This window comes from Polyodon spathula, chromosome 12 (assembly GCF_017654505.1).
Source record: "Polyodon spathula isolate WHYD16114869_AA chromosome 12, ASM1765450v1, whole genome shotgun sequence".
Taxonomy (NCBI): domain Eukaryota; kingdom Metazoa; phylum Chordata; class Actinopteri; order Acipenseriformes; family Polyodontidae; genus Polyodon; species Polyodon spathula.
Genome location: NC_054545.1, coordinates 36064791 through 36089600, shown reverse-complemented (window position 1 = coordinate 36089600; position 24810 = coordinate 36064791). Strand labels below are relative to the sequence as shown.

At 42.0% G+C, this 24810-nt stretch overlaps 1 protein-coding gene across 1 annotated transcript in view; it reads left to right on the top strand.

Annotated features, from left to right (window-relative positions):
- The window catches only part of LOC121323936 (netrin receptor UNC5A-like), a 110372-nt gene extending 86048 nt beyond the window's left edge, over nucleotides 1-24324 (top strand). The window contains exons 6-15 of the mRNA XM_041265272.1: nucleotides 429-593; nucleotides 4765-4953; nucleotides 5433-5732; nucleotides 6552-6639; nucleotides 7590-7758; nucleotides 10235-10468; nucleotides 15360-15509; nucleotides 17855-18019; nucleotides 19846-20024; nucleotides 20948-24324. Coding sequence (XP_041121206.1) covers nucleotides 429-593; nucleotides 4765-4953; nucleotides 5433-5732; nucleotides 6552-6639; nucleotides 7590-7758; nucleotides 10235-10468; nucleotides 15360-15509; nucleotides 17855-18019; nucleotides 19846-20024; nucleotides 20948-21113 — 1805 coding nt within the window. The 3' untranslated portion in view covers nucleotides 21114-24324. The remainder of the gene's footprint in view (nucleotides 1-428; nucleotides 594-4764; nucleotides 4954-5432; nucleotides 5733-6551; nucleotides 6640-7589; nucleotides 7759-10234; nucleotides 10469-15359; nucleotides 15510-17854; nucleotides 18020-19845; nucleotides 20025-20947) is intronic.
- Nucleotides 24325-24810: the final 486 nt, after the last annotated feature.

Below are 24810 nucleotides of genomic sequence, written 5' to 3'. Positions count from 1 at the left end.
AAACATTGCTATAATTACCCTAAACTGTCATGCTGCTGTCATTGAAATGAATATGATAACAAACAGGTATCCTTTGTTAATAATCATCAGTACCTTTTATTATCCGGTTCTGGTAGAATAACACACACACTTGTATTAAAGTAGCAATCCATTGTACGAAAGGAACTGTGTATCTTTTAACATGTGCAGTAGAAAATGTGTGTAAATACAGTATCTTAACTACCCCAGCAGGGGGACAGGGCCTCTATGGAAAGAAGCATATGCACCTTCAAAATGCACAACACTACATCTCTGCTTTCTGTCCTCGTCATTCTTTGGCTGGAAGAGACAGGGCAAGGGCTGGCAGGGGCTGTGTCGCTGCTCAGGACAGTCAGTGTCTGTTCAGCACAGCTGCATTGGTTCACTGTTGTCTTGTTTTTCACACCCAGTAGATGGAGGCTGGAGCGCCTGGAGCGTGTGGTCGGCATGCGGAGTGGACTGTAACGCGTGGCGCAGCAGAGAGTGCACTCAGCCTGTGCCGGGGAACGGGGGCAGAGAATGCCAGGGACTTGGTCTCCAGTCCATGAACTGCACCAACGAGCTGTGCCCCCAGAGTGAGTATCACTAACACCACCCACCCCCTCCGACCTGTGCAGCTTTCATTGAGATTCTCCTGAAGCAGAAACACTGTAATAGATACAGAGCCACCAGGTGGTGGCAGCAACCACTATGCATCATTGTATTTATTTATTTAGAATGGAGACCAAGGTACCTCCTGCCAGTCCCGATATCCCCCTACCAGGGGTAGAAAGCTTGCCATTTGATTTCAGATTTTCTTTCCCAAACCAGATCTTTAGATGCAGGTTTACAGTTACACAGTGACAGCGCATCTGTTTAAAGTGCAGATGATTTATGGGTCATAAAAATGTTACTGTGTTCACTTAAAGTAAGACAAATTAGCAAAGAGTGCTCGGATTACAAATTGACTGCTCTTGGAACTGCAGATGAGTGCATTACAATGGATGCCATGTGATGTTAAACTCCAATAACGATTACTGGTATCAATGCAGTTAAGTGCAGGTAAAGTCTATATGATTGACAATTAAGTTAATCTAAGCTCATTCATTTACTGTTTTAATTTGCTGTTTTGGTTATACTGGTTGTAGAACAGGTCACATGTTTGTTCAGCTATGTTACAGCATTCTGCTGCAGTATTAGTCCATGAAAGGTTTAGTGTTGGACTGAACTTCATTTAACTGCATTATAATGTCCTTGACACAAAAGAGAGGGATCTGAATGAACTTTAAGAAATTTTAAACTTCTCAACTGTTCACTACCGTCTGAGGTGCCAAATAAGCACTGAGGTGTGATTGAAGATTATCAATTCATCAATCTAATTGCGCCAGCTGGCTGCAAACATCAGGCCATGTGAAAATTGAACCAGCTCAAATTAGAACAACATCAAATTAATTGTAATCCTAATTTGTATAATGAGCTATAAGAGAATCTTAAAGAATCAGAGTTGGTTCAGCTAAATTTATTAGATATTCGAAGCATATGGTGCATAGTTGGGTTTCTTTTGCATACGTTTACAAAGCCACCTGAAAAGAAGTGTGAGGTTCTTTATTCACTAAACAGACTGAGAATGGACAAGAGATTCCTAAATACAAGTTCTGAAAATTCCAGGGTGAAGCTGCAGTTCAGATCTGGCTGATAACACAAGGGGATCGGGAATGAGAAGGGAGAAGGCGCCTATCCCAATGGTTACATCTAGTTCAGCAGATATATTTATAGAAACATAAAAACAAACTTGGTCTTTTCAAACTACTAAATGGCTAAACTTCTTTCTAAATGCCTAGGAACCCTAGTCAGCGCAGTATTCACAAGACCTCTACGTTCGAATATATTGACTTCCTAGCGAATACTATGACATACCCTAAATAAAGTAGTTCTGATAATTCAATGAAGAGGAGGCTGAGCTCCAGACTGCTCTCCGACCTGATCAAAACTAGCCAGCTTACTGTTCTATTAAACAATTCACAATTATCCGATTGTTGACTTCATCCACTTCACACTCATCGCTCATCTATACATTATAACGGAGGCCAAGTCAAACTCACTGCACCTGTTCTAACCAATAGGGAGTTGGCATTGATCCTTTTGTTAAAAACAACATAAAAAGCCATACAGTACAGTAGTCCCTTATAAAAGTATACCATGTTATGCTTAGTATACTAACACTGTGCATTCACCATGCTTTACAGTACCATGGGTTATGGGATATTATGTTTTCAACATAATAGCTTTAACATGCTTGGCTGTACTTTACCATGCTTGAACTATGCGTTATTACATTTGCTGTCCTCTTGTAATAAACCATAGAATGGAAGACGAGTACCTTACCACTTGAACTAAAAGGACTGTTCTGGTTACCAAGGTTACCACTGGGCTGCACGACTTCGACGATCTATTGAAAAAAACATACAAGTGTGGAAAAGAAATGTGTGTTCTTAAAATCCAATGTGGAGAACAAAGTGTTCACTCAATGAGGAAACAAAAAAGAAAAGAGTTACCCAAGCATATGACCCCTTGCAAATTGAATTAAACCAATTGTGCCATCACACTTTTTAAAGGAACAAGGTATAGGCCAGACAACATACAAATAAATATCACACACACACACACACACATTTCAAGTCGACCAGACCTTTCAATTGCAAAACCTAATTACCTGTGTCAATTAAAGTGGGATGGACATCCTTTTAATTATTCAAATGTCGTATCGAAATCAATAACCCCACTAGGGCAGCCTCGACTGGGCTATAGTTATTAAAAGGATCATTGGTATGTGGCACCTGCAGAGGTTGATAAACTGGCAGAGATTGGTATAGAGGATTTAAGTGGAGGGGTGGAGGATAAGCAGAAGGTCCCGTTCTGCTGGGAGATGTTCTGGTGGAATCAGTTTGGGATTTGGGATATGGCCCTCAAAGGTCACCTTCTCAGCTCAAAGTTAACACTCTGGCTGCCGGTAACGTAATGTAGTTAGGCTAGGTTTCTGCTATTGCCTTGATATGTCAATGGGGAAAGGGCCTCTGGCTGCCCCTCCCCCCTGCCCGTGTATCATTTTTTACATTGGAAGTGCAAACCCTCTGTGATCTGCAGGGAATACAAGTATTCTTCTGAGGTTAATAACATGCCCACCCAGGTCTGTCATTTATCTGAAATAAATTGACGCCTACACAGTACATGCACAGAAAGAAGCAGTTCCCGCAGAGCTGTGTTAGCCACTTAATAAACTAAATGAACTACTGCACAATTGCACCTCTATAAAGTACAGCTAAGCTGCAGCAAGCATGTTCCCTGTGGGAATGGATTATATTGAAGTAACTCTAATGGTATGATGCTGAATCTCTCGGGTTGATTTACACAGAAGTGACACATCAGGAGGAAGAAGCAGAGGGTGGCAGCATTGCTGACTGCTCTATACTTGATACTGACCCCTGGGCTGTCACCGCTGCCCTTGCAGTTTGAACAAGGAATTGAACCCGACGAGTAAATTGAAATGGACACAAAAAAAGAATGGGGCTCTGTAAGCAGCATTGTGCAAAGAGACAGCCAGTACAACACCTACCTTCTGAAGCCATGCCTGACTGAACCCCCCCTCCCTGACAAGCACACAAATTCAATTGACAAATGACAGGATTCATTAGTCTGGATGTGTGTTCTGTGGCTAATTCATCAGGTCATTGTTCAGCCTCCCTGTCGGGGTGTCGTGCCTGTTAAAGAAATCTCTGTAATTACATCTGGATAGACAGATGCTGTGGGTCCCTGGTCTTTATGATTTATCTGGCTTACCCCCCCCCCCCCCCCCCCCCTCAAAAGCACAGACACAGAGATAAAAAGATAGGTACAAAAGCACAGGCATACACATAGAAAAATAGGTACAAAAGCAGAGATACACACATAGAAAGATAGGTACAAAAGCAGACACGCAGATGGAAAGATAGGTACAAAAGCACAGACAAACAGATAGAAAGAAAAAAGGTACAAAAGCAGAGACACGTAGCCTCAAAACTCATCGAATAGTTTCACCCTACCTGGGTGTCTTCAGGAAGTGGGAAAGTCTTGAAAAGAGGGTTCAGTTTCATGGTTGGGTCGCCAATGTAAGAGAGAATTTCCCATGTCGTTGGTGGCCAAGTCTACCCTTACATTAAGACTCCAGGCTTGCTTGTGTGTTGATTGACACGTTTCATAACTGAGCATTTGAGACATTGTGCAGCCATATCAGAGTGTAGCACAAAAGGACCCTGGCAAGGTTAATAATCAAAAAGGTCCCCAGAAGGGAGCAGGGCTACCCATTGTGCCTGTAATAATTTGTACCTCCAAAACACTTCACATTTACTTTTTAAATAATTGCAGCATCAAAATACATGTTAAATAAAGAAAAATTAAAGGGGGTTACACTTTACTCCTAACACCAAGTTAGACTTTTACATTTTATCAAACCTTTTTCAGGTTGGGTGCAGCTGCCTTTAGAACACAACATTTACTGTAAAATCATTAGAATGTGATTGATGTGATTTCTAAGAGTAGCTCCTTTCAGCAATGACTGTCGATATTCATTTATTTTCGCAATAACCAATCTCTGCTTTTTCTGCCACTTTCAAAAAATAAATACTTAATTAAAGAAATCAGTAATAACAGCCTGCCTGTCTGTTCCACAGCGGTAGAGAGTTGGAGTTTCACAATGTCTGTGTGTGTGTGTGTGTCCTTCCTAACACCCAGCTGCCTCTGGCCAAGATGAAGTGGCCCTGTATGTGGGGATCATCTCTGTGGCGCTGTGCCTCACCCTGCTGCTCATCGTGGTCATCCTGGTGTACCGCCGCAAGAAGGAGGGCCTGGACGCTGACGTGGCGGACTCCTCCATCCTCACCACCGGCTTCCAGCCCGTGGGTGTCGAGCCCGCCAAACCAGGTGCGTGCTCGGGCATCTCTACCTCTCCCTGCGCTGCAAAACACAGCACCCTCAGCAAAACAAGCAAACCCTGCCATAGTAAATGTCACTCTGTGCGCCTGCCTGCTTGTCTCCCTGTCTGGTTTTGTGTGTGTATACAACATGTGTTTTTGTATGTTTGTCTGTGGTTGTGTGTGTGTGTGTGTGTGTGTCCGTACTCCATGTGTCTGTGTTTCTGTTTGTGTGTGGTCTAACGTACTTTAATAGAAACTGTGAAAATATCTACAAAATGAGAGCTGTATAAAGATATGACAGTCATCTATAAGAACATTTTGTGCCACAGTGTACCATTTTTAACCCTTTCTTATCCAGCTGCACAGAGATCCCTTTTGAAGGTAGGAGGGGTGTGGGGTTCCTTTTGTAGGAACCTGCAAAGCATTTGTTTACCTACAAAGCATTTGGAGATTTTCACGGAGTCCTATCTGTTTTTGTTCTAATAGAGAACTCCCATTTGCTTACCATCCAGCCTGACCTCACTACCACCACCACCAGCTACCAAGGCAGCCTGCGACCTCGGCACAATGCCACCAGCAAGCTCCCGGCGACCAACGGGCCTCTGCTAGACCCGCTGCCGGACGGGCGGCACACCCTGCACAACGGCAAACTGACACCCGACCACGCCGACTTCATGACTAGGCTCTCCACGCAGAGCTACTTCAAAACCATGCCCAGGGACATGGCCAACACCTCATACGGCACCTTCAACTTCCTGGGAGGCAGGCTGACCATTCCCAGCACAGGTGAGAGCCTTCAGAACCCCTGCAACGAGGGTGTGCTTCAAAGATTCACCGCGTTTATAGGTCAGCCTTTTAAATTAGCTGATTGTAATTGCCTTATTACAAAATAGTATGCGGCAGTCAAAAGATATATCAATTCACATTAGCCATTTTGTGGTGACCGTAGACCTTTATTCATAAGGAGAAGAAGCAACTTGAGGACAGACTTTCTTTAAGATTTTGAAAATGAGAGTTGAGTTGCCTTGAGTTAATATTCAGTAAGCTGCTCCGGTGTGTGTGGCAGGGATGTGCTGCATGGCACTGTCCAGTACAGTCCTGTGATCTATAAGGATTTGATGTCAGGGTTGAAGCTGATAAAAACAGATCATCTCTAAGAGGAGAGGAGGCTGAGATTGCATCTCTGAAGTGGCTGGAATGCTCTTTATCTGCCTCGGATCAGACAAAAGTTCATCTGTCAGGAAGAATTCTTCAGGGTTTTTTTTCCGTCCTTCCTTAGAGGCTGATTAATTCCCACGGCACTGTGTTTTGTAATCTCAAAGATTTTCCTTGTCTTGATAACACTTAATGTCCGTCATCATTGGGCAGTAAAATCACCTTTAAGCCAGGTTTTCAGTCTTGCACATCAACTTGTTGTGCAGTTTTATGCAATAACCTTCGGTGCATTGCCTGTAACTCTAATCAGTCCCATGAAAGAAAGAAGGGAAGGTACAGGTATGGGTACAGCACATGCTTCCTGAGAATAAAGTCAGTTTCTCAGCACCTCTGATTTAATTATTCTGCTGACCTGTATTCACTGCTGCTGTTTGTTGTCTTCTTCTGCAGGAATCAGCCTCCTTGTTCCTCCAGAGGCCATTCCCAGAGGGAAGATCTACGAGGTCTACCTCACCGTCCACAAGAAGGAAGATATCAGGTATGTTTCTTTTCTGTGCTCCACTTTCACATGCTGCGTGTGGATCTACCTTCCCAATAGAGCTGCACGAACCGATTATTCGAATGTTCGGATCTATGTCTCCACAGAAACCCGGTGCTGACAGTCAGGCGAGTGTCATATGAAAGTGAAAGAAGTGAAGAAACAGCTGCTCAGATTTGTGATGCCTGCTGCTTTTCTTACCCTCTGTGGAGAATAGCAACCCACACAAACCCAAGCAGCTGTTTCTTCGGTTGTTTCACTCGGTATGGTAAAAAAGCCTGATCGACACTAATGACCCTCACCTGTGGAGAGCTCAATACGAGTAATGGAATAATCGTTCATGTAGCTCTGCTTACTAATGGGACTGAGCAGAACATCAAAGCAGGCTCCTCCACAGAATAGCGTACTTGTCTGCAAACCCTCCCCACAGTGTGGAGAGTGTTCTGAGAACAAGAAGTCTGTACAGTACAGGCAGAACAATAAATTCCAGCAGATTTATAGAAAGCCTTTTAACCACATGAATCTCCCAGACGATTCAATTCATGGAGAAGAGTGAAGAAGATGTGTGAGCTTCTCAGTTAGAATTATATGTGGTGTCTTTTTGAGAAGCTCCATAGTCCATCAAGAATTAAAAGGATGTAACCCCTTAGTTGTAGTCAGATTTCAAATACTGTACAGGTCTTGCCTATATCTAACTTAGTACTGTACTTCACATGTAACATAGATCACAGATTACCTTGCAGCCCCTGGTATAACAAGAGATATAGACCTCAAGGCCAGTTTAGAATAAGATACAAAACTTGCAAAAATGAGCCTGGCTCCATTCAATCATCTGCAGCTGTTGGTTATCGTGTGATAATGTCCAGGAATGGAGCAATGCTGTTGTGGATTATGGAAGTCTGTTGCTTTCCTGGTCATTGGCATGTGCTCTGTGTCGTTTCCCACTTGAGGTTATCTCTAGCTGGCTGCCAGACCCTCCTGTCCCCCATCGTGAGCTGTGGGCCTCCTGGGGTAGTGCTGACTAAGCCTGTTATACTCAGTATGGACCATTGCGCAGAGGCCAACCCTGACAGCTGGGCCATAAAGCTGAAGAAGCAGTCTTACGAGGGCACCTGGGAGGTAAGCAGCTGGATTGTATGAATACATTGATACATAAAGTGTACAGAGAGCCGGGTTGATTGTTTGATGTTTGTTAGATAGACAGAGACATTGACAGATAGACAGACAAATACTACTTTGTCATCTATTTATCTATCTATGTTTAAGGTTAATTCTAGGGTGATCCTATTAATTCCAGTTTTAGATCATCAAATTTTAGCAGCATCGTTTTAGCATTACCTAAATGTGGGCTGGGTAATCTTGGTCTTAGCAAACTTCTGCCTTTTAACAGTAATATATCTAGCATGTTAGATATGCAAGAAAGTACATAGTTATATATAACCACTGATATAAATATCCCTTGAAATAACCACAGGAACAAAATAAACAACACTGCCCTCATAATCCAACTATTACAAGAAAATGCTTGTTGCTTTGGCTTACTTAAACAAAAAACACCTGATTAATTGGATATAAAAGCAGTGAAATGGGGCAGCTGCTCACAGGTCAGCGAAATACAAAAAGAGCCGTCTGGATTTAATTAGCTAAAGAGCACGCTGTCACATTGAAGGGGGAGGCCTCAGCTGCAGGCCCGCGGACCCTTTCGCGCTGCAAGCTCCAGTCCATTAGGCTGTCAGTGAATCATTTTAATTCACCAGTATAAAGAGCTGTAGCACGGCTCACCTGAATGAAACAGCAAAGCCTTTCAAACAGAACCACACTTATTGTGCTGTAACACACACACACACACACACACACACACAAAATTTAACTGCAATCACGAGGGATGAATTGCTTTAAGGATGCTCTAGGATCTTTCACGGGGTCAAGCAAAGTCATGAACGCCTTTTGTTCTCTACGCCTCTCCCCGAAATCAATATACTGTGCACTACATTTAGACACATCTGATGTTAATATGCATTATGCCTTGCTGTGGTTACTCATAGCATTCACTCCTTAATATAAGGGACAGAATCTCTCTCTCTCTCTCTCTCTCTCTCTCTCTCTCTCTCTCTCTATATATATATATATATATATGAGAAAGCAGAGAATGGGTAGCTGAGCAGTCTCTTACCTCTAATGATTTAATCTAGTGAAAAGCAGCAGGTGCCACAAGTCCCTGACACAGCGGCTATGAGCTGACCTGATTGGATTGCAATGTGAGAAAACAAGATATGAGCAACAGCAAGCTCTGAGCCGAGCCCCAATCTGATTGGCTGCAGGGATGCTGGCCATCAGTTACTGACGAGAGACAGCAAAGCAACTCCAATCCAGCTGGATGGAATGGGTAGAAATCAGGTGTTATGCAATACGCTTTCAAGCTGTGAGCTGTGTCAATACAGATGCCCCATCATTGCATATACTGGAGAATATCCAGGGATTTCTTTAAATACAAGATGCACCTGATCTTTATAGCTTTACACGGTGAGAAAGAGAGACTAAGAAGAAACGTTGGGATCTGTACCCACCCTAAATACAATTGTCTTTCAAAAACGGAGCTTTAAACTCCAATTCAATTGCCCGATGTGTGCGTTCTTTAGAAATGTATACTTTGCATTGTGCTGGATCTTCTCCTTGTCGTCCATGTGTCTTCCTCTGCTGCCCCCTACTGTAACACTACTTACAATCACAGCCAGACCTTACTCTAAGATAATATACTGCACTTTGTGAGTAGTATTAATGTGCAACACATGTTATAAACTCCATGGTGCTGAATTTTCAACTCTGGCGACAAGTTACCAATTACATACACATACACATGTGTCTTAACAGATATGGCATAGCCAAGAGCACAGATATCTCAAAATCAACTTGTTTGTTTTGTGTTCCCTCCTGCATCAATCAGAATGCTAGAGTTCTGACTCCAGAAGATTTCTAGAGAATGTCAGGGGACTCATTCTAATGAGCATCTGCTTGTTTACTAATTAGTTTGGTCATTAGAGAACATGTGTCCTGATCCTGCAATATTTCTGCAGGGTTACCCTGAGATGGCACGCTCGTGTTCAAAGAAACAAGTGCTGTGCAATGGTACAAAAGAGCAATGTGGTCAGGCTGCCTGCTGTGATTTTAAATGTGACTACAGTGTAGTTTACTGCAGCTGCATTGTGATTACAATACAGTTCATCTTCAGCCTCAGACTGCACAATCACTTGGCAGTACTGTGCTGCATTACACAGCTTAAATGAGAATAAAATAATCTTTGGGTATATAGAAAGTAAACTCATTCTACACCCACACAAAACACACATGCTATCCTATGGCGTGGATTATGAAGAATAATCCACTCTGGATTGGCTGCGTAACCTCACAAGCTGCAAAGCGTGGATTTCTGTTTCTATGTAGGATTTTCTCCTGCTGTTTTGTAAGCAAAATCAAAAACAGCCATTTTTTTTTTTAATTGTTAGCTGTCCTTGTGTTATTAGTGTGACTACAGCTGTATATTTACACCAGGGGAGGAGCCACCGATGAGACCCCACCCTCTTTTTTTTTTTTGCAGGATGTTCTGCATGTGGGGGAGGAGCTTCCCTCTGACCTCTACTACTGCCAGCTGGAGGCGAAGTCGTGCCGCATCTTCACAGAGCAGCTGGGACGCTTCACGCTGGTGGGGGAATCGCTCAGCATGGAGGCTGCCAAGAGGCTGAAGCTGGTCCTGTTCGCCCCCATGTGCTGCTCCACTCTGGAGTACAGCATCAGGGTCTACTGCATGGACGACACACAGGACATGCTCAAGGTGGTCCCCCTTACAGGGTGTTTGGTTAAGGCTTGATTATTTAACTTTGATTATTTGTTCATTTGAAGTTCTTGGACATTGGTCATGAATTAACAGTTAATCGATACGCAATCGGGAAATGTTATGGTTTACTGCTCCATCAAACATTCTTTACATATGTAATATGAAGACAACATTTCAATGGCAGTCTAATGGTGTATACTCCCATTTATTGAACTAAACTTCAATAAATGGGAAATTTGATCTCAAATAATGACCTGTTTAAGCCACACAAAATAAAGTGTGACCATCATTTGTTAGTTTGGAGGGATGACTTGTTTTGCAATCTCAGTTATAAAAACGCTAAGGCTAAAAACCTGTGCTCGGTCTTCATCGGTTGTCTGTGGAAGTCGGCTTTCTACTGTACCTGGAGTGCTGTGTACAGGTTCAAACATATGTCCAGATGGGGATTGAGATCTGGGGTGTTTTTAAATGTAAATGTGTCTAAAAGTTACGCCTGTGGAAGCATGAAGGGCCAAAAGGGTTTCAACAAAATGTCAATGGCCTGGCATTCATAAAACTTCTCTGACAGCCTTTTAGCTATCTGTGTTTTGTAATTATTTTCAGTCTGGTTGAGTGGGTGGATTTGGGGGTTGTGATTAGGTGTCCAAAAGCATGGACCTATAGAAGGTAAATAATGCCTGTTTCATGTGTTCACGTAGGACGACTTGTATTTTTTCTTGGAATGCTTGGTAATATTTCAACTGATAATAGAAAAATAATGTGAGCATGCATTCTCGGTCCTGGCTTGCCACTGCGCCCACTTGATGTTGGCACACACGCTGAGCCGGAGGTGCCTTTCTGGAGAGTTCTCTGAAAAGCTCTCCTTTTGAAGATTCAATGGTTGCAGCAACCTTTTCACTCAAGAGCCAAGCGCAATGGGGTTGTGAAGCACTTGGTATGCAGAGAGCCATTCATTCCAGCAAATTAAAACCTCCATATCAAATGAATTTGGCACTTTACTTATCAATGTAAAAAGGTGACGAAGAAAATTGAATACCGCTCTGTGACTATGATGAGTATGTGTGGAAATCAGGATTATTGACAAGTGAATTGACCAACTTCTAAAATTGTGGCATAAAAGCCACATAGAAAAGAGGGTACTGAAGTTGTAGTTTTTGAATATATATATATATATATATATATATATATATATATATATATATATATATATATATATATATATATATATATATATATATGATGTCCTCCTTTTACTCTTCCAATGAGCAATCAAGGGTCTACTTAGAGGTGCAAACAACAATGTATTTCTTATTCTAATATAGGACAGATAATAATCTATAACAATCCAGGCAATGAAAACTTTTATTTAAAAAGAAAAGGTGTAGATTCTTCACAAAAGCCCTCAGATACAATAAAACACGCATTATACTGTGCATAAAGAAAACTTTGTTACTAAAAGCAAGAAAAGTTTTTCTTCAGATTCTGACATTTATTATTGCAAAACAAATTCAAAGGGAGAGTACGTCCAGCAATGCTCAATGAAGGCCCATGTTACTGGGTAGTTAGATGAGGAGTGGGGCTCTAAATGTTTAGGTGATCGGTACATTTTTTACATCTCTGCAAGGTAGAGCTGCTTTCAAAACCTAGCACATCATTTCCCTATTTTACAGCTCAATTCAATCACACTGCCAGACATAAGAGGACATGTTATCCAAACACACCACTGCATTCATCTAAAAAAGCAACCCGTATCGAAAAGCATGCAAACTTGCCTCTAGCAGGGAGCTGTGGAAACCAGGTGGGGCCGTATCTAACTTGGGCTGATGGGTAAATGATGAGTTGAACACAAGAGCACAGAAAGTTAACTTCAGTTAGGTGTTGTGCAGAGCAATTGAAACAGCAGTGCAATAGCCCAGATCTCTCTCCCAGTAGTATAGATTGCTGGCAACGCAGAGATGCCTCCTCCTCCATCTAAAAATAAATGTACTTTCCACAAATCATTGTTCCCAACGCACTCCTTCCCCTGAGGTCAGTCATCTCCGTTTTCAACAAAACAAAACAGCTTTTACCTGTTAATAACTCGTCTAAAAAGATAGGTAATGGCTTTTCATCGAAGAGTAGGTGAATTAAATTGGGGGTTAGCAGAGTGCTCAGAGCCAATTTCCGAATGCTGGACTTCTAATTTATTGCATTGTCATTAGGAACGAACGGAGACCTTTAAAAGTTTAATTAGAAATGAGAAAACACTGAGAGGAACATTTGGTATTGTTATTGTTTGAGTATTTGCAAAAGCCAAATTATTAAAGTATTTACAAGCATAGTTTGACTTAAAAAATTGAGAACTGGAACTTATAAATTTGATTTGTTTTGCTTTTCTTGAGAATAAAGGAAGGGGCTTCCACTTGGACACTGGTACATTAACTATCATGCAGTTCCCTTTTTCTAATATTCATTACTTGTGCTTAGCATGCAGTTGTGTGACCAAGTTATGGAAACAAGAGTTACTAATATTAAACCCCAAACATTCACCAGGTGCAGGAGTAGTATTATCATTAACACACAGGGTTGATTGTAAGTGTCATTTACTAATGTTACTGAATGAAGGATGCAGGTTTTCTTCGAAAGGTAGAGAGAGTTTGAGTTACTGAGCTGTTCAGGAATGGCCCATGAAGAGGTCAATGAATGAAGCTGCCATTACTGCCTGCTGTTCACAAGTCAATATAGAAGTGATGGACAGAAGCTTATACTACCAGGTGTTGGACAGACACCATTCACAGATTCTCAGGTGAATCTCTTGGTGGCTGGACCACACTCAAGCTAAGCTGAAACTGTAGAGGCAACGAGAGTTGTGTAGGGGTTGCCACAGTAAGCCCTTCTACTCCTGGTCTTTGTTCCCAACCTGTTCTAAATTGTTTAATTGAACCAATGAAAAGTCACCCAGACTCTGAAGTAGTTCATGATCTCATTTGACCTGTTAAACCTGGAGCGGAATGGCCTTCCAGGATCGTGATTGGACACCCCTGCTTTTTATGGGCACCAGTTGTTGAGCTTCACATCAACAAAACCACACATTTATAGCATAGAATCAGTATACCATTTCACATTTTCTTTTTATCTGTCTGCAGTTAAGAAGAGCTGTGACTCTAACTGGCCTGCAGGCTGCGCTGTGGCAACAGTACAGGTTCTACAAGCACCAGTTCCTGAGTAGTCCCCCCCGTCCGTCCGTCCCCCCCCTTGTCAGTCACTGTAACCCATCAGGGCAGTCTTTCATCTCCTAATTGAGATGGGCGAATAATAATGATATTGTCTCTGATAAGCAGCGTTTGAGAATCGAGAGCATTCAGTCTTTGCATTCTCAATATACAAAGCTCTTTCAGGGCTGATCTTATGAATATTTCAAGTAGGAACAGCTCTGAGCTTGTTTTACAAGAGGCTGTCGTGTGGATCGGAAATGTCACACTTTTTGTTTTGTTTGTTTTTCATTTTCTTTTTGCTCTGCTGACCTCGGGCATCGCAGTCGCTCCTCAGTGGAATTTGATCGAGTCTCTGTCTTCATTTGAGGTCTGTTCTGTAAGGTTTTTGCAAATCGCTTTTTTGCATGAGGGATTAGAAAGAGTATCAAATTGAACAGGAACAAAATTTGATCTTTTTCAGGATGACTCTGTGCAAGTGTATACATATAAATAGATATTCATTTAAACCTGGTTCTGTTTTTTTTCAGTAGTGAAATCTATTTTCTAACTCAGAGTAGTTTGTCAAATAAATAAGTTAAAGTAGTCATTAGTCATCCTATTTGGAACTTTCCACGAATGCAATAACTTTGAGTAACTGTTAATAAAGTAAGAACCAGGATTCAATTCACTGCACTTCCTGTGTTATTCTTGTAATAGTTTTGGGTCCTGCAGAATTGAGTATTGTTTGCATTAGTTGCAGAGGAGTTGTTTACCTGTTGTCGAGCAGATGGCCTCACCAACAAAACTAGCAGCCCCATGATTGAGCTTGCATGGCTGGCACTGGCGAGGGAGCTTTGTCCAGGTTCATCCTTTAAATACTGTTCTTCACCTTGAAATGCAATGCACCAAGTAAGGTTTGCTCTTCCCATTCTCCAGCAATCCGGTTTACCAAATGAGGGTCATTTCTAAGCAGCCAATCCCATCCTCTGTGCTGCTAATCCTGTTATCCGACCCTAAACCTAGCCCCCATGTGACTTCGACACCAGAACGTTAACCCCTTGGTCCCTCCAGGGCAGCATGCAGGGTGGTCTTGGCCTGCTCAGCTGGTTTTTATTTGAGTCCCTCTGTTCTACTTGAAAGCAATCCCTAAGTGTCACACATCCAACCACAAATCATTCTTTAGTAACGCTTCACTGTTTACTAGCAAAAGCCTGACCGCATTGCTTTTATCATGGGGCAGTCATGTGATCATGTGTCTCTGCTATATAACCAGTAATTGGACACAAGTACTAAATAGCACTTTGCTCAAGGTAAGATTTACTACATGAATGCGTTTAGTCCTTTTAAGCAGTGCCAAATGGAGAAGAGTCTTATCCAGTGGTCATTTGGTAAAACGCCCTCAGAGAAAAAGCAATCAGACAGCTGCTAATACATTAAAAGCATATTTAATTCCAGGCAGACATGCGTTCTTTCATCTTAATGAAAAATGCCTGATTTAGGACTTTGATTGGTGTACAAGTGCAAGAAGATTAAAGACAGGGGATGTTATTTTGTATATTTTCAAGTGCTCAGCTTTGTTAAGCTGTAACTTTGGAATTTGCGTTTTGTATTTATAACATCAAACCAACCCAACACTTCAAAATAAAGTGATTGCTTGTTTTTTTGTTGTTTGTTGTTTTGTTTTGTTAACTCTCTTGTTCCTGTTCTGTGTGCAGGAAGTGATGCAAGTGGAGAGGCAGTTGGGCGGACGCCTCATTGACGAACCTCAGGTCCTTCTCTTTAAAGACAGCTACCACAACCTGCGGCTCTCCATTCACGACATGCCCCTCGCACACTGGAAAAGCAAGCTCCTCGCAGGTTACCAGGTACGCTATCGCCGTTCCCGCTGGAAGGAGTGAAAACATTGGCTTTAGATTTGGGCAGAAAAGTGTGAAACCCAAATTAGACAAGCAGATTATTTCAACAGGACAGTTTCCATTGGCCAGAGTTAGACAGCTTGACAACTCTTCTCAGATTTCACAGGCTGCACATTCAGTTCACTCAATGCAAACACAGCTCTAAAGGCTAGGAAGTACACCTTTCAGTTCTGTCTATTCCAAGGTTCAGCAAGCAGTTTAATACTATCATTCTATCTGCTATTAATTTACTGTAAACCCATGCTCTTTCAATGGTGCATTTAGTACAGTGTACATAATAAAAGCACAATATAAAATGATTGCTCATACGAACCACTGCCATGCAATCCGCATGTTCCACTGAAGGACTGCGTTTAGACTGCCATCCTCGGACCTGAGCCAACTCAGGTCCAACTGATCACAGAGATTCTTATCATTTTTCACGTAGCGTTTGCACTGCGGTTGTGCCCCGAGCCGGCTTAGGTCTGAATGCACGCACATACCATCTAAATTACAATACGTGCTCGATGACATCATAACGACCACTGAAGGGATGTCGAGTTTCCCCCTCCCCAAACCACATAATTATATGATGCATAAGTCTTTTATTTTTAGTTAACATAGGCTAAGCAGCCACAGGAATACCAGAGAAAAGACATTTACTACAATTGCAGTTAACAAATTTTATTTTTTAAATTAGCTTTGTTACAAATACTACTACTGCAAATGAATTATTATTATTATTATTATTATTATTATTATTATTATTATTATTTATTATTATTAATATATAATAATAATAATAATAATAATAATAATAATAATAATAATAATAATAATTTGTTATATAAGTGCACTATCTAAATTGTTTGTAATTATTGAAAACATTTTGTTCCTTTTTTAAAAAAAAAACAAATAGCAGGGACTGCAAATTATTAAAACAATCTTTATTTAAAACTTAGAACATAACATGTAAAATGCAACTGTGTAACAAGATCAACTATAATCAAAAAGTGCAGAGAGGGGGTTGCACAGGTCTTTCACCAAACCTGCCGCTATTTCTCGGTATATGTATTTATTTTGTGTTTCCGCTTAGTGTGTGCTCTGGATTTGAGTTTCGCCCCACAACGCTATGACAGCTCTGCTTTTTTTGCTCTCAAAAACGTTATCATCAAAAGTTTACATAGCCCAATGTATGAATATTTTGGGTATGTACACTTTTGACGACGACTTAATAATAAAATGTATATATTTACAAATACTCCCCAATATAATCAGTTAATAAATTCAAATATTCAGGACGCTTGTATCTCAAGTCGTTCTTCTCTTTTTGTGACGCTGCTACGGCACCGCAGCTTCTTCCTGTTTGGATTCCATGGGGGAGGAACTGAGCAGCACTCACGTTGTGCGTGAGCCGTTCTAAAGTCGGGTGCGTTTATACTGCCTTTCGGACGGATCTAAGCTGGCGCTGAGCCACGTCTTTAGTTGGCCGTTTTTAGGACAGCAGAGAGTCGGACATTTTCATTAACACGGCAGAAAAAAGACCCGAGAGCCTAAAAACGGCAGGGTAAACGCACAATTAATTGACCTGAAAGTGTTGTTTTTCTCTTGGCACTTATTTAAACAGCCGGATTTAGCCAAGACAGTCACAACAGCTCCCCCTGTTGACTATACCCTGTCAGCACAAAGCTGTTCCTAACATTTCCCTTAATGTTTTTCCTTTCAAATTTAATGAGGAGAATAAGGGGTAATGAATGGCAAATAAAGTAGAGAAGTTTTTTGTTTGTTTTCCTTCTTAATGACCTTTTTACAGGGACTCTTAATTCTCATTTATATAAGCAAAGTAATTAACTTTTCATTTAAATGACTTGCCTATAATAGAAAACAAAGTGAATTTGAGTTGAGGGAATAATGAAATAAAAGGTGAACTATCTAATGCTGGTTTGGGAATTGCAGTGGTCTCTTAATTTGATTTCTGCGCATTTTTTTTTTTTTAATGCTAAGCTAAGATCTGGGCCAGATTACTGTGCAAGTGCTATACTGTAACTTGTGAAGGTAAATTCTTAACGTTAGGGAACCCGTGCAAGCCTCTTTCCAGCACAAATCAGATTGAAATTACGTAGATGGAATTATTCAAACACATGGCAGTTATCAAGTCAAATATTGTTGGCAAGCTTGGAGCCAACAAGTTGCATTATATTAGCACTGCCATTCCAACAGCTATCCAACAGTAACAGTGTAGAAAAGCAATGTGCTGCTGAACGGTATGAGCCCTAATTAGTATGCCTGTCCTGTGATTGGTTGTCTCTCTTCAGGAGATCCCATTTTATCACATCTGGAGCGGCTCTCAGCGGAGTCTGCACTGCACCTTCACGCTGGAGCGGAAGAGCCTCAACACCTGCGAGCTGGCCTGCAGGCTCTGCGTGTGGCAGGTGGAGGGGGAGGGGCAGAGCTTCAGCATCCACTTCAACATCGTCAAGGTGGGTGAGGGCGCCCCCAATCGGCCGGGAAGAGTAACTCCCACCCGCCATGCCTTCCTGTGTTCTTGTGAGAAACGACGTCATTAGAATGTAAGAGTTCTAATGAATCTGGGTAGTGATAAAACCCTATTTAGCAAAGGGCCCAAGGGCAAATGAAAATGACCTGAAAGGAATACAAAAACGTGGCACAAAAGAAGTCTCTGCCCTTTTTTAGAACATCAATTCAGGAATATGCAGCAAAGAATCATTTAATGAAAGTAATATATTTACTGATAAAGTGCAGCCCTTGCAGCGTCAACAAAGGCTGAGCCCCGAACGCGGTGTGTGCCGAGGGGGACTCGCCTCCACGGAGACTCCGTGACAATCAGTCTCGACATTCACAGCTACGATTTATCTTATTTATTTTTTGCCCAGGAACAAAATCAGAAAAGAAAGCTACTGGTGGGAAAATGGCACCTAATCAAGATCTGTCATTTTACAAAAAAGGAGGAGTGGGTAAAAAAAAAAAAACAGTCCTTGACTCCCAGTAATAAAGACATGTTGGGAGGAGAGACAGACTTCTTTACTGACCACTTTACAGCCGGGCAATCCCAGCCAGTTCCATGATCCAGTCAATTGTTAAAATGGATACATTCTATCAAACTGCCATTATATTGAAGGAGCACAATTCAATCCAGCCAAAGCTGTGGATCCAATCTCCTGTTTGCCTGAGTGGAGCTCTAGCCTGCAAAGCATTCACAAGCTGTTTAAGAGCAGAGATTGTGTTTATGAGTGTAGCCTTGTACTGTACCTGAGAAAGCCAGCCCCCTTGTGTCTGTCTATATCTATCTATATATATATGTATGTACATTTCCTTTGCTAGAAAGTCATGGCAAGGGTTGACTGTCAGGAAGCACACCCTATTGTTGTATTATAGGACAGCAGAACAGTGATGCAGAAGTAACCAGTGAAGCCTCCTGAAGCTCGCAGTGTGTGCAAAGCTCCCGTCTAGACGATGCTTAACCTGGGGAAGCTACACCCTTCAGGAGCCATCAGCCCTGCTGCACCAATACTGCCAGCAGCTGTTTGCGTTTTGATGTGACATGTTTATCAAGGCCAGGACCCATTGATTTACATCAACTCATTACAAAACAAAAAAAAAAACATTCCGGGATGCAAGCCGCCTCAGATTGAAGCTGCCTGTCTACCTGCTCCAATCAATAATATTATGCCTGGCAGGGCTACAGTCCCATCGCATTCACTTCCCCGGGTTCATTAGGACGAGCTCTTCAACCTTACCGAGTTTCAAATCAATGCCTTTTTAATTCATTCGTTCATTTATTTATTTTACAACTGCGGCTGGAAACTTAATTTCCTTCAGGCTGGAGAATTTAAAAAATGAATAAAAAGTTTGTGAAGTTTATTTGTTTTTCAATCGGATGTCTCGGTCTGCAGTATCCCATTTCTCCTTTTTCCTGCCATCCATTGATTTGCCTGTTTGAAAAGCTATGGTCTGAAGGGCACAGTATAGTACACAGGGAGCTTATGGGGCTACTGCTTCAAAACTTGACACATGTAGCTCTATAACTCTTTGCAGGTAGTGACGAAGTTGAGTAGGACAGCAAAGAGACCTGAATGCCCCCCCTCCTGCTGGTTCACTGAGAACAGGACTATCAACTCTCCTCTCCTCTCCCCTCTTCCTCCTCTCTCTCCCCCCTCCTCCAATCTCCTCTCCCTCCTCTCTCCTCTCCATCCTCTCTCTCTTCTCCCTCCTCTCTTCTCTCCCTCCTCTCCCACTCTCATCTCTCCTCTACCTCCTGTATCTCAACCCTCCTCTCCTTCTGCAGGACAGCAGGCCCCTGGACTCAGAGTTTCTATGCTCAGACAGCAGTGCCCCAGCGCTTGCCGGCCCCAGCGCCTTCCAGATCCCCTACCTGATCCGACAGAAGATCTGCAGCAGCCTGGACGCCCCCTGCACGCGCGGAGTTGATTGGAGGCTGCTGGCACAGCGACTGCAGCTTGACAGGTAGAGCCGCACCCAGCCCCTCTCACCTGCCCTGTTCACTTATTCACCTATACAGACTAGAGAAGAGTAATCGAGGATTGATATGTTCTATAGAGAGACGTCTCTAGATACAGGGACTTTGATCTCGTCTGTCAGTGCGTTTCCATCTGTCTAGCGTTCTCTTGTCATGATTTAAAAAGGGCTTGTAGTTTGACTTCAATTTTATAGATGCCATTGCATCATCCAGCCAGCGCTGACAATCTCAAACTCAGTGCATTGAACTCCAGGGGAGCCTCCAAATTTGCCTAGGGGCAGGGCTGGGATTGCTTGTTAAGAGTGCCTGGTGTAGGAATTCAGCTTGCAGAGATGCCTCTTCAGCACTGCTGAGAATCTAATGAAATGACTGGGGGAGATAGAATGGAACAGTGGCTTTCTCTGTGGTTCAGGTATATTTTATGAACAGGAAAAACCATTAGACCCAACAAGCCGTCCCAGCTGTGGTTAATGCAGGTCTGGGACCGTTCATCTTCCATATGTCAAAGCAGACTGTAAAGCTGCCCTGAATTTTGATCTAGTGATCGCACACTGACAAGAAATACAGAAAATTAAGAACGTGGTCCTGTTGATCTGGTGGAGGCTATAGGATGTAGGCTAACATCACTTGTGTTCCAGTGACGGTGTCCTAACAAAGGGTTACCATATGACTCTATGTATACCTAGGCCAGTTCAGGCTTTTCAGCTCTCCAAACCCCCCCCCCCAAAATGCATTCTGGTAAGTGTAGTCCTACTGTGAAAGGTACCCGTGACAGGTAAAATGTACCAGGATGCATTGCGATGTGAGTTATAAAGCCTGAACTGTCCCAAACTGTCCTAGTGTACATGGAGTCACATGGTAACCCTATCCTAACATCTCTCTCTTTGTGGTTCCTCTTCCTTCCTGGCAGGCACCTAAACTTCTTTGCGTCGAAAGCCAGCCCCACGTCAGCGATCCTGGACCTGTGGGAGTCCCAGCATTTCCACAGAGGCAACCTAAACCAGCTGGCAGGCGTGATGGCAGAGATCGGCAAGCAGGAGGCCATGATCTTCCTGGTGACGGATGGGGAGTGCTAATGCCTGTGGAGTGAGGGAGAGGGCAGCGAGTGAGTGAGTGCGTATGTGACTTCTAGTGAAGGAGAGGGCAGCGAGTGAGTGCTAGTGAGGGAGAGGGCAGCGAGTGTATGTGAGTGCTAGTGCCTATGAAGTGAGGGAGAGGACAGTGACAGTGCGTGTGTGTGTGTTGGGTGTTGCCTGGACAATCCTAGAACAGGTTTCCTCCTGTGTCTGGGTAGGACAGAGGGACGGCTGTTGGTCAGTACTGGTATCACTTGCCATGATGCGTGCAACAAAAACATTGAATCGAGAGAACTCTGTCGCGTTGCCACATTTACAAAATGAATATTTCAATCTGTGACTGTGTAACTCTACTTGTGGACTGCTGATCAACTACGGCATATGTATTTTATACTGTGTCTAATTTTTTTTTTTTTTTTATTTATTTTATTTGGTACTTTTTTTTAGTTACTTTTTCAAAAAGCTTTAATATAAGCAGCTCATTTTGGATTGTTCAGCCCGTAGACCTGTAGCTGCAAAAAATTTAATCAATCAAGGGGGTCTCTAGCAGCCAGGAGAGCATAGTGGGGTGAGCCTACACTCACAAGATCCTGAACTGCACCACCTTTGTCAAGTCAGTGGAACAGTGTTAGTGTTGGTGACGTTTTGTTATGTTGCCTCCATGGATCAATCCTGGAGAATTGTAAACCAGTGCTGTTTTCAGGGTCTGTCGTGGGTGTTCAGCTCCAGATATCCCCAAGCGGTGTGCTTATTTTAATCAAGAGGACATTGTATTTAGTTATGTATTTATGATTTCAACTATATCTAACATAGGATATCCCAGTAGACTGTTATCGCCCATCACATTTTCCAGTGGGGTCTATGCAGCTGCATGGCAGACATTGGGAAAACAGAAACAGGAAATGGGTCGGCCAAACCATTCTAACAATGTGTTTTGTCTCCATTTGACTGGGAGGGGTTCAGTTATGAAGCTGAAGCAATATGTGTTTTGATGTGGCTGTGAGTCCTGGACAGCAGGCACCGTCATCTTTATACATCCACTAAGGAGCAAACCTTTTAAATTTCTCCTGTGCGTTCAGGAGGTGGTTTTAAAAGGGCATCCCACTCGGTAGTCTTAACCAGATTGTTATCAAGTGGATACAACACATATCTGTTCGTGATTTGGTTGTGCTTAGCTTGATTGGGTCAGGTTTAGGGTTAAGGCTAGGATTAACCCTAACCCTGTTCCTTAGCGCTATTCAAACAGACATCCACATGTAGGAGCACACGTCCCAAACACACTGCTTTTAAGTTCTGTTTTATTATTTTATTGTGATATGTACTGTTTATGTGGTTGAATTTCACCATAGAACTGGGTCGCAAAGCAGTGCTATATGTTCTTCTTTGAATCTACCCCTCGTGGAACATTTGTGTGGAACCAGTAAACAACAACAAAAAAATGGTTTTGTCTCTCTTAGTCTGTCCCAATACAGACGATATTGAAGTATGTCCATTTTTTTGAACTGTTTCTCTTCAGTAGAGCTAGAAGCGTTTTTTTTTAGGGGGGGTGGGGTGGGGTTGTACAATGTTACACAGCATAGCGCAGACGAGATGCTTGTCAAGGACAGCTGTGGTGATATGAGGCACAGGCAGTTCCAGTGATTGCCGGTGTGAGGAGAAAGTGGCTTTCCCTTTAATAAACAGCAAAACAAATCCAGTAGGAGTGGCATGCCTTAACTCTTACAAAGAAACCGCAGTTTTGCCACCAGAACGACACTGGTATAAAACAACCCATATCTGAATTCAAGGAGGATATTATAAAGAGGCCATATCCCCACTCGAGGTCGCACAGTAAGGCAGACCAGTAATCATGCAGCTCGGATGCCTTGACGATGTGTTACTGCAGGAGGAGAAGGGCAGAGGTTGGTAGGACAGACTGACAGATGACTTTCTTCATGGCAGGTTTTGAAGGCCTCTGGTCCAAAGATACATGTTTCAAACATTAATTCAGTTTGGCTTTATATTACCATCCAAGTGTGCGTACAGAGGAAGGCTGTATTTACAATACAAAACGAGAAGCCAAAGTTTTTAGATGACCCCTGTGCTAACAGTCCCAGATGTAATCTGCTGCTTCTGGGTAGGTAGTTGCAAAGAGTGTTTAATGTATTTATTTATTTATTTATTTGGGGTTTTTAGTCTCACAAAACCTACAGATGTCCTGCTGAAATATATGAAATATCTACACCTTTTAATCCTTTGGTTTTTTAACTCAAAATCATCTCTAGCTCCATTTTTACTGACACTGCAGCTGTCAGAACTAAACAGTTCTATCCTGGATATAAAGCCCATTGCAACCACAGGGTGGGGGGTCTGTACCCACTTCATTTATTTCTACTCTGACATTGCTGTACCTTTCTGACTTCATTTGTAATAGTGCATTCAGACAGTTAGGAAAACAGATTGCCCCCATAAAACAAATGATTTGTTTTTTCACAGAAAGCATTCGTGTTTGAGTTGAGCAATGAGACGGCAAGCCATCACTAATGAATGTTTACAGACCAGGCGCCTGATGCCATTACTCTCCCTGCATACAAACACGGACCTGAAGAAAGAGAGAGTGCGAAGTGTGTCATCCAGCCTCTGTGTTCTGTGATTCATTCCATTCTTCAGTCTGGCATGGCGCTTGCAAAGAAAGCAGCTTCAAATACAATCTTATGTATTTATTGTTTTTATTATAGTTGCAGTCATTCTGTGCGATTCTTACTGCAGATATTACAGTTGATGTTTTTTTTAGTTTTGTTTTGTGATGTTGTGGTGCTTTCAACCGTACAGGGGCTGCTCTTCAGTTTCGGTTGCTAGACCAGCACATATTAGTAAGTGCCTGTAATCTCCAACACACAGCCGTGTATTTACACAATGAAGCTGTTACATGTACAGTCAAGACCATGTATCCAGTATCACAGACTGTTCGAATATAATTATCATCATTACTGGGTGCTGCCTCTGGGATCACTTTCCCAAACATCCCACAAAATACAGAAGCAGAATAATAATAATAATAATAATAATAATAATAATAATAATAAATCATAGATCAAATTTCCAAATATTAATTAAAAATGACCAGTTACTTGTATTCAAGTTAGATCTTTGCTAGATTACTCCTATAAAGACATTTTGGCTAATCTAGCCTACTGTATGTAAAATATGTCTATGGTAAGCAAAAAGAGCAGCTCCTTTAAATTCAGATGAGTGTGTGTGTGTGTGTGTGTATATATATATATATATATATATATATATATATATATATATATATATATATATATATATATATATATACACACACACACACACAACACAAACATAAGACCCATTCAGAATGATTGTGAAAATGTAATTAAAAACCATTTAAAATAACAATGTAATTTGAAGCTATTTTGGGGGCTTCTACCCTACCTTGCGTTACAGTAAACTGGCCTGAGTTTGAAATGTGAAAACCACAATCACTACAAGCATTTTGCTTGCAGATAGGAGCAACTCACTGACTGAAATGGAAGCGGGCAGACTTTGCACTTGCTTTAGAATCCAGCCCTGTCTGTCATTGTTTTGATCTGCCACACTGTGGAGACAGGCAAGCAAAACTAAGAATATACAGAATAAAAAACATTGATCTTCTATTAGTTTTTCAGTTGTATCAGTGACTTTATTCTCAAACCCT